A 15,188-nucleotide genomic window follows, 5' to 3' on the forward strand; every position below is an offset into this window, starting at 1 on the left:
GAAAATCCCGAAAATGGTATTTTTTACAATTTTAACCATAGGGTCTACATTTCCTCCGGGGCTGGGAAAATACTTTGGGGATAAATAGGAAACACATCAAGGTTTCTAAAGCTGCTTTCCGTTTTTTGATCCCAACTTTGGGATTTTAGAACATGTGGCCCAAAGTTGAAATTTTGATAAAAAAATAGGTCAAATTCCGAAGGACGAAAGGGCAACATGTTCAAAAAATAGGACATGTTTTTTATACCAAAATGTTCTCTGTAAAGCTACCTTACAGAAAAACATAAAATTGTTATATGTTCTTAAAGAAATTTTTTTTTTAATAAAAAAGAGTTCAGTCACCTTTTCATCCAAAAAACAGCAAAAATCTACTATTTTTTGAATTCTTAAATTGAAAATCGTTTATTTTTGGATCTATAATCGATATTACTCTGAAATATTTTGTATATTACTGATAATTTAGTTGTCTAACTAACAAAAAAAATCGAGCCTGTTCGGTACAAAAGTACGACATATATTTTTAAAAAAGCGGACCAAGGTATGGCAAAATTTTAAAATTTCAATTTTGAAATGCTTATAACTCGAAAAGTATAAGAGATAAATAGCACACGCAAGCATATTTTTTCAAGACATAGGCGAGCGCTTTCTAAACATATAAAACTCTTTGAAATCGAGTGGGAAACAAAAAAAATGGCACGTGTTTAAAAATTTTGCATGTCGAAGGTACCTTATTTTGAGCCCCCATAGCGCCGCCCCTGGGGCATTTGTTGGGCCCATTTTAATAATTTAAACTCGAATACTCATTGGCTACGCCCGCGTCAAATTTTATCCTGATCAGATCAGCAGTTTAGAAATGCCAGATTTATTTCAAAAAAAATTTGATTCTGCCCAACTGTACATTGGGTGTGTTTACTGATATGTTGTTATGCACTTATCAAGAACAGCAACTGATAGCATCAATTGCAGAAATGTCAATTGTGCTATAGCACAACCACAGAAGTGTGTATTTTTGCTAGAAAAGTTTGACAGCACAACAAAATAAAACGAATGGAGTGCAATATTAGCACGACAAAAAAACTGTGTGTGCTACTAAAGCACGAACATATATTTTGATGGATGTGCAATTAATTGTGTTTGCTACTAAAAATTGCAGACTAGCATTGCAATTTTAATAGTAATACGAACGAACAGTATGAATATTTATATTAGTTGATTGTGATGAAATGAGATAATTTCATATTTATTGCATAGTCAAATGTAAGCAATATGTTGCTAGAGCTGAATATCGAAACCCTGGTGAAAATGGTGAATTTTAGAACAAATATCAAAGTGTTTCAAATTTTAACTTTTAAGAAAGTATAATGAAATTTATAAAGTTTGTTTTTAATTTTATCTTTAACTTATTTAACTTTTATTCAAAATATTCCGAAAAATATATAAAATAAAATAAATATTTTTAAAACCTGCCCTTATTCTTTTACCTTTTACTATCTGTTAAAATAATACTCATTTCAAAAGCTGTTTTCATACTAATCTCCTCTCTCCCTAAGCTTTCTTTCTTCTACAACCATAAAGTTTTACTCAAAAAGCTTTTTCTGTGTGAACACATGTAGCTAAACAGCTTTTAGCAACACGTTTTTTATTATTACTTACATATGTTTGGCAAATATATACTTGCCAAAGTTAAGCACAAAAAAAGCTTTGTTTTTATTTACCTTTTAGGTTTCTAATTCAAATGTTTTATTAAATTTACTACTCATCTTAAATGGCTAAAGTCTACACCAAAAACAAAATATTTGGAAAGGAAACCTTTGTCATTACGTTTCCTGTGAATGGATGTAAATTAAAAGGAAACATAATGACAAATGTGTTATATTAGCGAAAGCAGCAACAATAATCTTTAGCACCGTAAAATTAGATTATTTGTATATTAACCCTTAAAAGCTCAAATATATTTGTTAACAGTCTGGGGTTTTTATAGGTTTACTGTATGTATTGGGTGTATAATAGAGTGTCGGTTTCCGGTTTAACCGGAAAAGTGTGTTTTTTGAAAAAACCGGTTTTGATTATTGTCTTTTAAAATACCGGTTAAACGGTTTCGGGTTTTGTCTTCAAAAGAACCGGTTTATATTAAATTTTTATTCAATATGAAAGAGGTCTCCTTAAATTTATTTTTATTTGTGGACGCTAATAGGAAATGTGTTAAGAATTGTATATCAAATCTTCGGAAATTTAGAATTTTTGATTTTTTAGAGCATTAAATGCAATTATTTTATATCTTTTACGAAATGCTATAATTTTCTATAAAATAAAGCAATATTTTTAAAAATGATATCAAAGTTTTTCATAAATATGTTTGATTGAGCTTTAGAAAATATATTTCATTAAAACCGGTAAACCGTCTTACAAAAACCGAAAATTTAAAAAAACCGAAACCGATGGAGTTTACAAAGATGAAAAAACCGGTTTTCGTTTTTGGATACTCCAGAGTATAACTTTAAAATGCGGGATTTTTTCAAACTTTTAGCTTTCATTTTGAAACATTTATACAATATAAATTTATTCAAAGTATTGACCATTGTCAGCTATGATGACATTTTCCCATCATTCTGGCAACATATTGATTTCGAGCCAAAAGAACTCATCTTTTGAGGCCCAGAACGAATCAAGGCAATATCGAATACTCTGTTCCAAAGTGAAGCGTATCCTAGAGCGAGCGTTCTATATCGATCAAAATAAATAGTAGTCGGACGGTGTAAGGACTGGACTATAAAACGGGTGAGGCAAAATTTCCCAACCACTTCGTTCTAAATAAATAGTTTTTAATAGGTATTGCAACATGTGGCCGAGCGTTGTCATGATGGAATATTACAATGCTCGCTTCAAACGAATCAGTTTCGTTTGCTACAGGTTCCCTGTGATGGTCTGGCTAGATTTCAGCAGATCATAATACAGAGCATTATCTTAGGGCAGGCATGGATCCAGGTCAACCATTTGGGGGGGGGGTAAATAAAATTTGTTCTACATTTTTCTTTTTATTCTTTTTTTATATGAAAACTTTTCGGTTTTGGGGTGGGGAATTTTCTATTTCACCCCCTCTGGATCCGCGCCTGTCTTAGGGCCATGGATATTTGGCTTTGGTGTCTATTCGGCTGGTTGGCCGAGCTTCACATACAATCTCTTAAGCTTCAGGTTATCGTAATGGATCCACATTTCATCGCAAGTAATGATTCGGTACAAAAATGATTTTCTTTTATAGCGTTCAAGCACCATTTCAGACATACAAAATCTTCTTTCAGGGTGTATCAGCTACCCAATTTTCCTACGAAACACATTCACCATAAGTTTTGGTGAGCAATCGGTGTACTTCAGCGGCAATTTTATCCAAATTAAAGAAGTAAATCAAAAATATGTCGCTTTGTTGGTACAAAATTCTAAATTTTCGAAGCAAAAAATTCAATAACCAAGTGAGAATAGCGATTCAAAACGATAAAAAGGTAACGGTAACGCTAATTTGAATTATTACGGTAATGGTGGCGGTAACGGTATTTCCAGGTATTTTAATGATAACGGTAATTTCATCCTTAATTAAATTATTACTAAAATTTACAAGAATTAAAAATAAGTTGACCATGTTGGTATTTTATTATATTTTTAGTTTTGTAGATTTCATTAAACACAAATTTCAAATTATTTGCAGAATATCAGTTACGGTATTTAAAGGTAATGGTATTTTAGCGGTAACGGTAGCCAACCTTGAGAAATACAAATGGAAAGCCTTTTGGGAAAAGGTTTCCTGATGATCTGGCCTAAGCAACCAGTGAAATACGCATAGGAACCATCTTATCCCCCAACAATAAATTTCAGTGAATTTATCAATTATTGGGAATTCAGCACACTAATTCTTAACAAAAAAAAAAAAGGAATTTTTATAATTCTGAAATATAAGTGGATATTTCTGAAATATAATTACAATAACTCGTTTTCTGTTGAATACAATTTCAGATACTCAAAATATACAATATGGGGAATTCAAACGGTCTCCTATTAGGTCGTAATGTCCTAAAATATTTTTTTAGTTTAAACAAATTCTTGTTGTGCTGCAAACAAAAAAAGTGATATTTTATGACAAACCAATAAACATAGTTCAAAAAGTATTATTAGTTTATAACTTTTTTGTTTGAAACCCAACAAAAATTTGTTTAAACTAAAAAAATATTTTAGCACATTATGACAATACGACCTAATAGGAGACCGCTTGAATCCCCCAAATAGTTTATTAAACAATATTTAATTTTTTGTTAGTAAATAGTTAGTACAAATACAAGTGTCTAAATAAGTAACTAATAATATATTTAAGTTAAGTGCAGAGTGCCTTTTTAAAGTTTGAATTCGATTTTCTACAGGATTTTAAAACAACAAATCATAGTAAAGGCGGCTAATGCAAATTCTAAACATAATTCGAATTAGCCAATGATTCAGTATTGATTTGCATAGTACATACATTAAGTGACAGCTCTATTTGATTTTGTTCCTGAGTAGCAGTCTCTGTTTGCTTATTATGTGTTTGATGACTGGTATTTGGCTCATTGTAATAGTCGGCCAAAGCGGGCACAAGTAAAACTCCAACTTTGTTACGGGCCAAATGTTGATGCGCTGAAGGTGTTGGACGAGAACGTGACCGTAACATCATACGATGAGCTATCAAAGCCATATTTCAAAAACATTTAAACACTAATGCAAACACTTTACAATTTTTCTAGGTTTATGTAATAGTTTTAATAAAATCATAAACCGTTAAATACTTTCTTTCTCTTCTTTAAGTTAAATATTATTATAACTGACCGGGAGTTTCGTTTAGTCAAGTAAAAAAAAAAAATAACAAACAATTGAACCACAAAATCACAATACTACACGCTTGAAAAGTTACATTTGAACTGAATTACTTCCAATACACCAGCCATCATAGATAAAAATGTAGTGGTAAATTACATAGTCCTTTAGTCAGTTAAACTAAACTGCCAGTTTGACAGTCAGTGCGTTATTTTGTCAATATGTTGTATATGCGTGTTGAGCACATTTCATTTCATGGTTTCGCTTTAACCTTATGCTCACTCATTACTTTCTAATAAACATTAAATATTTGTTTGTTAATATAAAAATGTTGTTGTTTCTTTCTACACACTTAAATAGTACAATAAATAAACTAGTAGAAATGTACTAGGCAACGACAAAACGAATATGATGTACTCTATATTCGGCATTTGTTGAATTAAGCTAATAAATAGTTAATAAGCAATTAATAAATATTAAGGGTTTCTCTGTAATTTGCAGGGATTTAACTTTTTATTTTGGGAATTGAGATGGAAGGTTAATTGGAAATGTATTGATTCCAAAAAACAGTTAAATTTGAGGGGAATTAAAATGATAATAAAACAAGTAAGAGAGCTATATTATATACCCTTCACCAAATTATACTTCAAAATAAAAATTTTAAATATTTTTAGGTAAACAAAATTTATTTTTTTTTCGAAAGTTGTTTTTAATTTTTTTGGAATTTTTTTTTTCGAATTGTTAATTAAATTTTTTTTTTAAATTTCAAAATTTTTTTGAAAATTTTGTTTTTGATAAAAAAAAAATTCGGGTTAAAATCTATTTTTTCCGATTTTGACCCATTGTATGCCCAACTTTCTATGGTCTTATATACGTCGTTGCAAAGGTCTTTGAAATATCTATCATTAGGTATCCATATTGTCTATATTAATGACTTAGTAATCCAGATATAGGTCAAAAATAGGTCATAAATCGAGGTTGTCGTGGTTTATTCCTCATATCTCAGCCATTTGTGGACCGATTTTGCTGATTTTAAATAGGAAACTTCTCGAAAAAATGTCTGACAGAATTATTGAAGATTTGGATACCGATGGTATCTGGGGTCTTCAGAAAATTGATTTCAACAGACGGACAGACGGACTCCAGAATATATATACTTTATAGGGTCGGAAAATTATATTGTGGAAATTACTAACGGAATGACAAACTTATATATACACTTCTCATGAAGGTAAAAGCTATAATAAACTAAGCTACCGTTGCCCCTAAATTACACTTTCAGCTCTAAAACACGGTTACCGAAACTACTGCAATTATAGTTTTAAGTTATGAAAATACAAATAAATTTATTTTGAATATTACTATATCTATTTAATTGTCATTGTCCCCTGTATATACTTGACAAATATTTATCATAACAATTAAAATGACGTTTGTTGTCAAAACAAAGTTGTCTGAGCAATAGCACTAACCCCCTGTCTATACCTGATAAATTTGTATCATGATAAACTTCAAAATGATTGTCAAGATAAAAAATTATCAGGTATAGTCTCCATTTATTAGTATTATTGCTTCATTATGACAAAATTGTTAGTGCTTTTACACAGACAACTTTGTCATTAATTGTTATGATAAATATTTGTCAAGTGACAATTTTGCCATAAGAAAGCAATAATACAAATAAATTGAGACTATACCTGATAATTTTTTATCTTGACAACCATTTTGACGTTTATCATTATAAAAAATTATCACATATAGACAGGGGTGATGGTTTAAATGTCAGAATTTTAATCAATGATTGATTGGTAGGTATTTTAACTACATACAATTTACATTTAAGTTGACATTTTATTTAGCTTCTTTTGAAATTTTACCTAGCGCTACCTAAACAATTGCAATTCCCGTTACCGAAATAAGGCAAATTAGCGTTACCATTACCTTATTACCGTTCCGAATCGGTAGCCAACCTTGATTTCTTTGACATACCTTAAATTTCAGTTTACATTTTCCCCTTTTAGAAATTTCCCGATTTCGTAAACGGATTTCGTATAAAACTCTATTTGGCATGTGTGAAACAAATCTCACATATGTATAAATAACTTCTTTTGACGTACTTATTGTCTACACAATTATGTCTATATAAAAATACAGTGAAAGCTAAAACCCATTAATATTTTGAAAAATATCTTAATACAGGGTGGGCAATTTTGAGGTTAGAAGTAAATTGGCTTAAAAACACACTTTTTTTTGGACAAATTCAGTTTTGTCGATACCAATCTAAAGTAGAATTATTAGAATAAATAATGAAATAAAATATCGGACAAATGTTCACCTCTTTTCACTAAATTTTTGACGACATTTTGCAAACAGGATTCGCCGAATTTCATTCTTCAGATCATCAGTTGTTTGTGATTTGTTCACGCAAAAGCGGTCTTTCAAATGGCCCAAGAGAAAATAGTCCAGCAGCATTAAATCATATCAATGTGTCGGCGTCCAATTGGGAAATTGATCATCAAGAATTAAATTAATTGGCCGGCTGTAACTCTATGTCTATACCTGATACATTTTTATCATGATAAACGTCAAAATGGTTGTCAAGATAAAAAAAGTATAAGGTATAGTCATCCATTTATTAGTATTATTGCTTCGTTATTGTTAGTGCTTTTGTTCAGACAACTTTGTCTTGACAAATATATGTCAAGTATAGACAGGCTTGTGTTGCCGTCTTGTTGAAACCAAATATCAAAACAACATTAGTTTGTTTTCATAGCCACATAATCGAAAATAGGCCAAATCACAAAAGATGATTTCCGTGAGAAAATGGTTTGTTTTCGTTTTTTTTTAAGAAGTCAATTCACAAACATTCCAAACCAGACAGCTAAATTGTTGACATTTTTCATTTGACAGGCAATTTAGTTTCTAACCTAAAATTTGGTTATACTGTATTTGACAGATCTTTCAGAAAACAAACTTCATCAAACATTCATTGCAGTTTTAGTTAATATAATAAATAATGTAGTAACTAGAAATCTATCATTCTCTTTACATTAAATAAATTTGTTAAATTAACACATATTTGTTTAATGTAAAGCTTTAACTTATAAAGGAAGATAATTATTATGTCTTTGTAATACTATTTGTTTTTACAAAAGCCATGTAAGGTCTAATGAATATTTGTTGAAATTATCTTAATTCATAACAGAAAGTGAAGAAGATTACTATTAAACTAGTTTATTGAAAACGTTTAAAACAAATATAAAAATACCCATTTGTTAAATTTCCGATAATTTTAACACCTGTCAATATTCTTAAACACTTTTCCTTGTCACTGTTTGACATTTCCAACATTTATACAACGGTGGTTAAGGATAATAACATTAATGTGCTGTAATCCTGTTTCCTTTGTTTTTTGATGGTGGCGATAATTGTGAACACATGTTTGGAGTTGAACTCACTAGGAAAACAATTGCAAAGGACACCTAGACCTAGCACCCAGTCAGTGAGACACAGTTAACTTATAAGTAAAGTAATACATACGTTTTGTGTATTAAATATTTATTTACTAAAATAAAAACATTCTTCCCTTTCAATTCAATGTGAAATTTGTTGAAATGAAACATGTAAGTTGCTGTAAATATCGATTAAAAAATTAATACAAACAAAATGTTACATTTCGTTTTTGGTCGCTTAATCGGTTTGGTCGAATTTTCGGTGGCCTACTTAGAGTGGTTTAGCAATTTGATTAATTATATTAATTTTCAGGGCATCCTACAGTGGGGCTGGCAAAACTAGTAATAAATATTCTTTAGAAAAATGGACAAATGTGCTAACTCGATAATTTATGATAATTTAGATATTCAAATGTATGGCCACTTCTTTAGTTATTTAAGAGCTTCGAAAATTAGACTTTAACAGACTGGCCTTTTTGTGACCCAGTATTTTGATGGTACACGGCGACGATGCAGTGAATCGTCTCCTTTGAAATATTTTGGAATTCCCTTTTTGAGCCCGTATTTTACAATCTACAATTTACCATGGGTTTTCTATGAGGCCATTTCAAAATACATACATCATGGGATTGTAACCACTCGGTTATATTCCTAGAGGTATGGGTTGGAATCTCGGCTCACAAATGTCTGAGATAAAGGGTCTTACAATAGGGACTATCGAACTTTGACAATTGAAGCTACATCAGTCGTATAGACTGTCATTTATTCAGTTCATTTTGCCAAATCACCATGTGCGGATGCAGCGTTGAACATCACTTACAAATGATAAAATTGTTTTATCAAAAAGTTCGCTCAATGAACCCGGGATGAACAAACAAAATTGTCGAATTTGGGACGATACCAACCCACATGAGATCCAAGTGCGTCCAATGCATCCCGATTTTGGCTGCCGGCGTTATCGGTCCGTATTTCTTTTAGAAGGACGTTGACCAGACCATCTTACACAAACTTTGACTTAATGAAAGACGCTTTATAAGCATATAAGTCATTGACATAGACAATATGACACCATAGAAATTCGGACCGAAAATTCGGGGGTCAAAATCGGGAAAATATTTTTTAACCAAACAATTTTTTAACAACATTTTTTTTCGCCGTAATTTTTTTTCATACAAATTTTACTTTTAACAAATTTTTTTTTCGAATAATTTTTTTTTACCAAAAATTTGTTTTAATTTCTTTAGTTTTAAAAAAAGTTTCCATTGTACTGAAACTCAATACGAATGTTTATAAGGTATGTAAATAAATATTATTTTCTTCCTAATTAAGTATGAACTGCTATATATTATTTTATAAAATTGTTAATTCAATATCCTTTACATAATTTACATATGTACTTAAACTCTTGTTATTTAACAAAAATGTAAACTGTACAAATCTTATCTAATTAGTTCATATTGTACATTTTTTAATAGAAAACATCTTTACAAAACTTTGCAATATAGGTACAAGTGATACAAGATTATAAATTTGATAGAAATACTTACATTTTATTTTTACAATCTCAATACAGGCATCTGCAAAGATTAAATTTAAAAAAACATAAAAAAAAATTATTAAATTTGTTATTAAATATTAGATAAGTTAAATTAAAGTACAAATATTAAATGCATTTACATATAAAACATTTTAAATTAATAAAATAACCTAGAAATCAGTTTTATAATCAAAATTAATTAACAATTCATTCAAATTTATGATTTAAATTTAGCTTTTAATGTTATAATTAGCATTTTTCATATTAACGGTAAACACAACATGTTGTTTTGACATTTGCTTTTGTTTACATTTAAGTCTTAACAGTTGTCCGTCATTTGTGACACAACACCACTAACATAAAGTAATCGTTAACCACATAATATTATTGTTTTTGCGCAGACTCCTGAACTGTCATTTGTAAGTTGATAATAGTTTTTTTTTATTAAAGAAAATTCATATAAAAATTGGTATATTAAGAATTTGGTGTACTTTTTTCCTACACAATTTGTGGAAAAACCACAAATATTTTATAATAAAATAATGGCTGAAACAAAAAAGCCACAAGACAACATCATCACTAACAAACAGTCAACAAATGCCGGTGTTCAAACATTGAGTCCATTCGTTTATTGGGCTCAAACAGATAAACAAATTACTTTAAAAGTTGATCTTAAGGATGCAAAGGTTTGTAAGACAACTTGTGAAAGAAAATATTTTGTATTGACTCTTGTTTTGTTTAATGAAGAATACGGAAGTGGAGTTTACTTCAAAAACTGCTAAATTTAAGGCAAAAGGTCTGGGTGCCAGGGGAGTTAATGTCTACAAATTTGAAATACATTTCTATGGTTTCATAGACGATGAGGTAAGTTGGTGAAAACAAATAATAATGCATTTGTAGTGTGTTTTTCAAAATGCCATTTCTATTTATAGGAATCGACCTATAAAGTGAATGACAACAAAGTAGAGTTTACCATAAAAAAGTGGGAAAATGGTTGGTGGCCTCGTTTGGTGGCTACACCACAAAAACCCCAATGGCTGAAAGTTGATTTCGATCGCTGGCTTACCGAAGATGATTTGGTGGAAGATGAAAAGCCGCGTGATGTTATAGAAGACTACTCAAAAGAATATGACCGTTTGCAAAAAGAAGAAATTGGTTATATCAAGGGTAAAAAAAATCTAATAAATATTATTCAAATCAGTTTATTCATAATTTTTAATTTGCAGAAAGTTCCAAAAAGGTTTATATGGTGTTTTACAATTTGGCCCAGTTTATAGGCTTCCTGTACATACTTAGTGTCATGGGTGTTTTATATTATCGTGATGGTGTGGCCTCCATAACCAAAACCTATGCCGCTGTGGGAAATGCCATGAAATTTATACAACTTTTGCAATATTTAGAAGTGTTACATCCCATTTTTGGCTACACCAAAGGCAGTCCGTTGGTGCCTTTTATGCAAGTGACTGGGCGAAATTTTGTACTCTTCTTTATGATAGAGTTTGAAGAACGCATGCAAACAAAACCGGCGGTATTTTATGTATTTCTTATATGGTCTTTAGTGGAAGTTTTCCGGTAAAGCAACATATCATTCTAATATATTCAACAAATAATAATATTTTTCTCTTTTTTTTCTAGTTACCCCTACTATATTAGTCAAATCTTGAAGCGGGAATTTGGGTTGTTAACCTGGTTGCGTTATACCATTTGGATACCTTTATACCCCTTGGGTATATTGTGTGAGGGCATTATTATATTGCGCAATATACCTTATTTTGAGGAAACCAAACGTTTTAGCGTAGAAATGCCCAACAAGTGGAACTTTTCATTTGATATGCCTACATTTTTGAAGATCTATTTAATTGTACTCATTTTACCGGGTTCGTTTTTCCTGATGACCCACATGTCCAAGACTAGAGCAAAGAAATTGAATAAAAAGCGTCGTACTCGCAAATATAGTGATTAAGTTTTAATTTTTACTTTTTTAAATGTTTATGTTTTGGTTTTGTTGTAAAAGCATTAAAACATTTCTTGTATTTTATTTGTAAAATCTAAAATTCACACTTTCAATCAATCAATTTTATTGCAATAAAACGAATGTTTCCTAATCTAATATACCAAAAAAGAAAAGTTTTCAATAATTGAGAAATAGTCTAATATGGAAGGAAATATGTATATTTTGAATGTAAAAAGAAACTTAAAATTTATAGTGAGAAATTTGTATTAGTACAAATCACAAAATTCAAAAATTTCTATAAAATATAATGTATTCTTTTAATGCAACAGGTTTAAAACTCAGAAAAATCTAAAAGAGGAATACACCTACTATATATAAGAACAATTATAGAAAATATACATTTTTAGTAATAAATCTTAATATAATCTAGATATCAAGGATGGAAAAGTTGAAGTATGTATCGTGTAACTCCCGTGAATCATTTGATACTTTTAAACATTTTTCAATATGTTATGGAAAATATTGGATAAATTTACAAATTATTTTAGACTCTAAATGATTTTCTATAGTTAAAGTATTAACTGTAGAAAACCTTGATTGTAACACAATTTTCTGTTAAAAATAGTGTGTTAAACATTATTTCCTAAATTTTTTGCTATAGCTAAAGAAAATCTTCTAAATAACAGTCTGTCCTAAGAAAAAACTGCAGTATAACAGTTTTTTACATAGGAAATCTTCTGTATAACAGTATTTTTTATGAAAAATCTGCTGTATAAGTCTATTTTATAGAAAGTCTTCAGTATAACAGTATTTTTTTAAAAGAATATTAAGTATAACAGTCTTTTCTATGGAAACTCTTTAGTATAATAGTGTTTTCTGTACAATATTTTCTGTCCAACAGTTATTTCTGTAGAAAATTTTCAGTACAACAGTATTTTATATAAAAGATGTTCAGTATAAAAGAATTTTCTATATAAAATCTTCAGTATAATAGTATTTTCTTTAAAGAATCTTCAGTATACCATGCCTTTATATTGAAAATCTTCAGCATAATAGTGTTTTCTATAGAAAATGTTTAGTCTAACAATATTTTGTGTAGAAAATCTACAGTATAACTGTTTTTCTATAAAAATGATTCAGTATAACAGTTTTTTCTATTGAAAATCGTCAGTATAACAGTATTTTCGATAAAGAGTCTTCAGTATAACAGTTTGAAAATCAACATTATTTTATACTGAAACTCAAACACGATAATATGAAATTTATTTTTTTAACTTTATAGGTACCTACTCTGAAGTTAAAAAAGTAGGTACCATTTAAATATTATTTTGATACCGAACAAATTTCTTATTGCCAAATACCTGTTACACATTAATTCATTTTAGTTAAAAACACCCTCAACTTTGGGGCTATCCTAATATCCATATAATTATGATTTTGCATATTTCTTTAAAGATCTTAAACACTTTCACTTAAACTTCACTTTTATTATAATAATAATATTTAGATAAGTACATACACACATTAATTAGTTTAACACACTGTAGGTATAACAAAGTTCAAAACCATTTGTATCTTTTAAAATAAGCTAGTATTTTAAAGTTATAATAACATTTTATAAATATTTTCTTTTAAAATTAACCAACAAAAACTCCACTTAAAATTGAGTACCTATCTATGTAGATTTATTTTTTCTTCGAGTCGACAACAGTCACAGTGTAAAACTTTCTTGAGAATGCAAAAAAACAAAAGAAAAAAAAAACAAAAGCAACTGACAGCAACAGTGTTTGTCCAAAAAGAAAGAGCAACAAGGACACCAACAACAAAAACAACAATAAAAAAAACTAAACTTTCTTCAACAAACACGAAAAGGAAATTTCGTTATTTTGTTAAAGAGCAACGAAGTTTAGCTTGATACACATATTCATATAAACGGACATGTATGTATGTTTGCAAGTGTTTGTATAAAAACTTAATGTTGATATTTAGCTTTTTTTGTAATCAATTAGGCGTTTTTTTAATTTGCACGAAAACACTTATCATCGAACTACATATCACCATAATATCTGAATTCTTTTGTTATTTTTATTGGACATTGTGTAACTAAACGTAAACGCAGTAAAATCCATTATATTTTTTGTTATAAACGGACGTATCTTGGAAAAAACGTGCTAGATTGCTGCGTTTTAATTTAATGTCTTTTTATACCCTTCACCTTCTTGAGATGGGTATAACGTATGCGGAATGAAATTGCAAAAAAAATTTGACACTGGCCAAAGGAAAAAGTTATCAGCTATTAGTGTTTTAGGACTTATTTTGAATTACGTTATGTTTTGCCTTAATACTTTAAATTTTAAAGTTTAAAACCCCATTTGAAAATCTGGCTTTTAGTTATCTCAAAATGTTAACAAAACAAGTAAGAGACCTTCACCAAATTATACTTCAAAATAAAAATTTTAAATATTTTTAGGTAAACAAAATTTATTTTTTTTTTGCATTTTTTTCATTTTTTAGAAAACAAATGTTCGAATTGTTTTTTAAAAAATTGTGTTTTTTTTAATTTAAATTTCTTTTTTGTTTTTTCAACTTTTTTTTATTATTTAGCGAAAAAAAACGGGTTAAAAAATATTTTTCTGATTTTGACCCATTGTAGGTCCAACTTACTAGGTTTTATATACGTCATTGCAAAGGTCTTTGAAATATCTATCATTAGATATCCATATTGTCTATATTAATCACCCCTATCGCGAATCAATATTTCACATGAAATATTTTCCCTTTTCCTTTTTTCGTTCATCAACTTTTTCATGTGAAAAAATTCCCCTTGTTGCGAAATTTGTTGATGGAATTTTGTAAACAATAAACAGCTGTTACGAACAAAATCAACTATTGTGAATGTAAAGTTCATCGTGATATTCCCGATAGCAATTTTCCCTTCGAGGGAAATGGATATTTCATGGGAACAAAATTTCACATGTTATTGCCGATAGGGGTGAATGTCTTAGTAATCCAGATATAGGTCAAAAATCGAAAAAATATTTTTTAACCCGAATTTTGTATTAAAAAAAATTTAAAGAACAAAAAAAAATTTTTTTAAATTTAAAAAAAACAATTCGAAATTGGAAAAAAAATAAATTTTGTTTACCTAAAAAAATTTAAAATTTGTATTTTAAAGTATAATTTGGTGAAGGGTTTATAAGATTCGGCACAAACGAATATAGCTCTCTTGTTTTCAATTATCTAGACGAAAGATATCCAATTTTATATTTAATGTCCTCCATTATTTATTTTATATTCAAACATTTTAGCACAATTAGTTTTACTAACTTACTTTTGTATAACTTCAACATTGAATATTACAATGTTGAATATTCAATGTAAATTTGAATATTCTTTAGCGCTTTAGCGCTTT

The 15,188-nt window shown here is 29.1% G+C and overlaps 1 protein-coding gene across 1 annotated transcript; it reads left to right on the top strand.

Annotated features, from left to right (window-relative positions):
- The first annotated feature begins 10,226 nt into the window (after nt 1-10,226).
- Hacd2 (3-hydroxyacyl-CoA dehydratase 2) lies at nt 10,227-11,949 on the top strand. The gene is made up of 5 exons (XM_065502260.1): nt 10,227-10,508; nt 10,570-10,686; nt 10,755-10,989; nt 11,049-11,394; nt 11,458-11,949. Exons 1-5 carry the CDS (start codon nt 10,365-10,367, stop codon nt 11,783-11,785), a joined length of 1,170 nt encoding a protein of 389 aa, XP_065358332.1. The 5' UTR covers nt 10,227-10,364; the 3' UTR covers nt 11,786-11,949.
- The last annotated feature ends 3,239 nt before the right edge of the window (nt 11,950-15,188 follow it).

The sequence above is a fragment of the Calliphora vicina genome, chromosome 2 (assembly GCF_958450345.1).
Source record: "Calliphora vicina chromosome 2, idCalVici1.1, whole genome shotgun sequence".
Taxonomy (NCBI): domain Eukaryota; kingdom Metazoa; phylum Arthropoda; class Insecta; order Diptera; family Calliphoridae; genus Calliphora; species Calliphora vicina.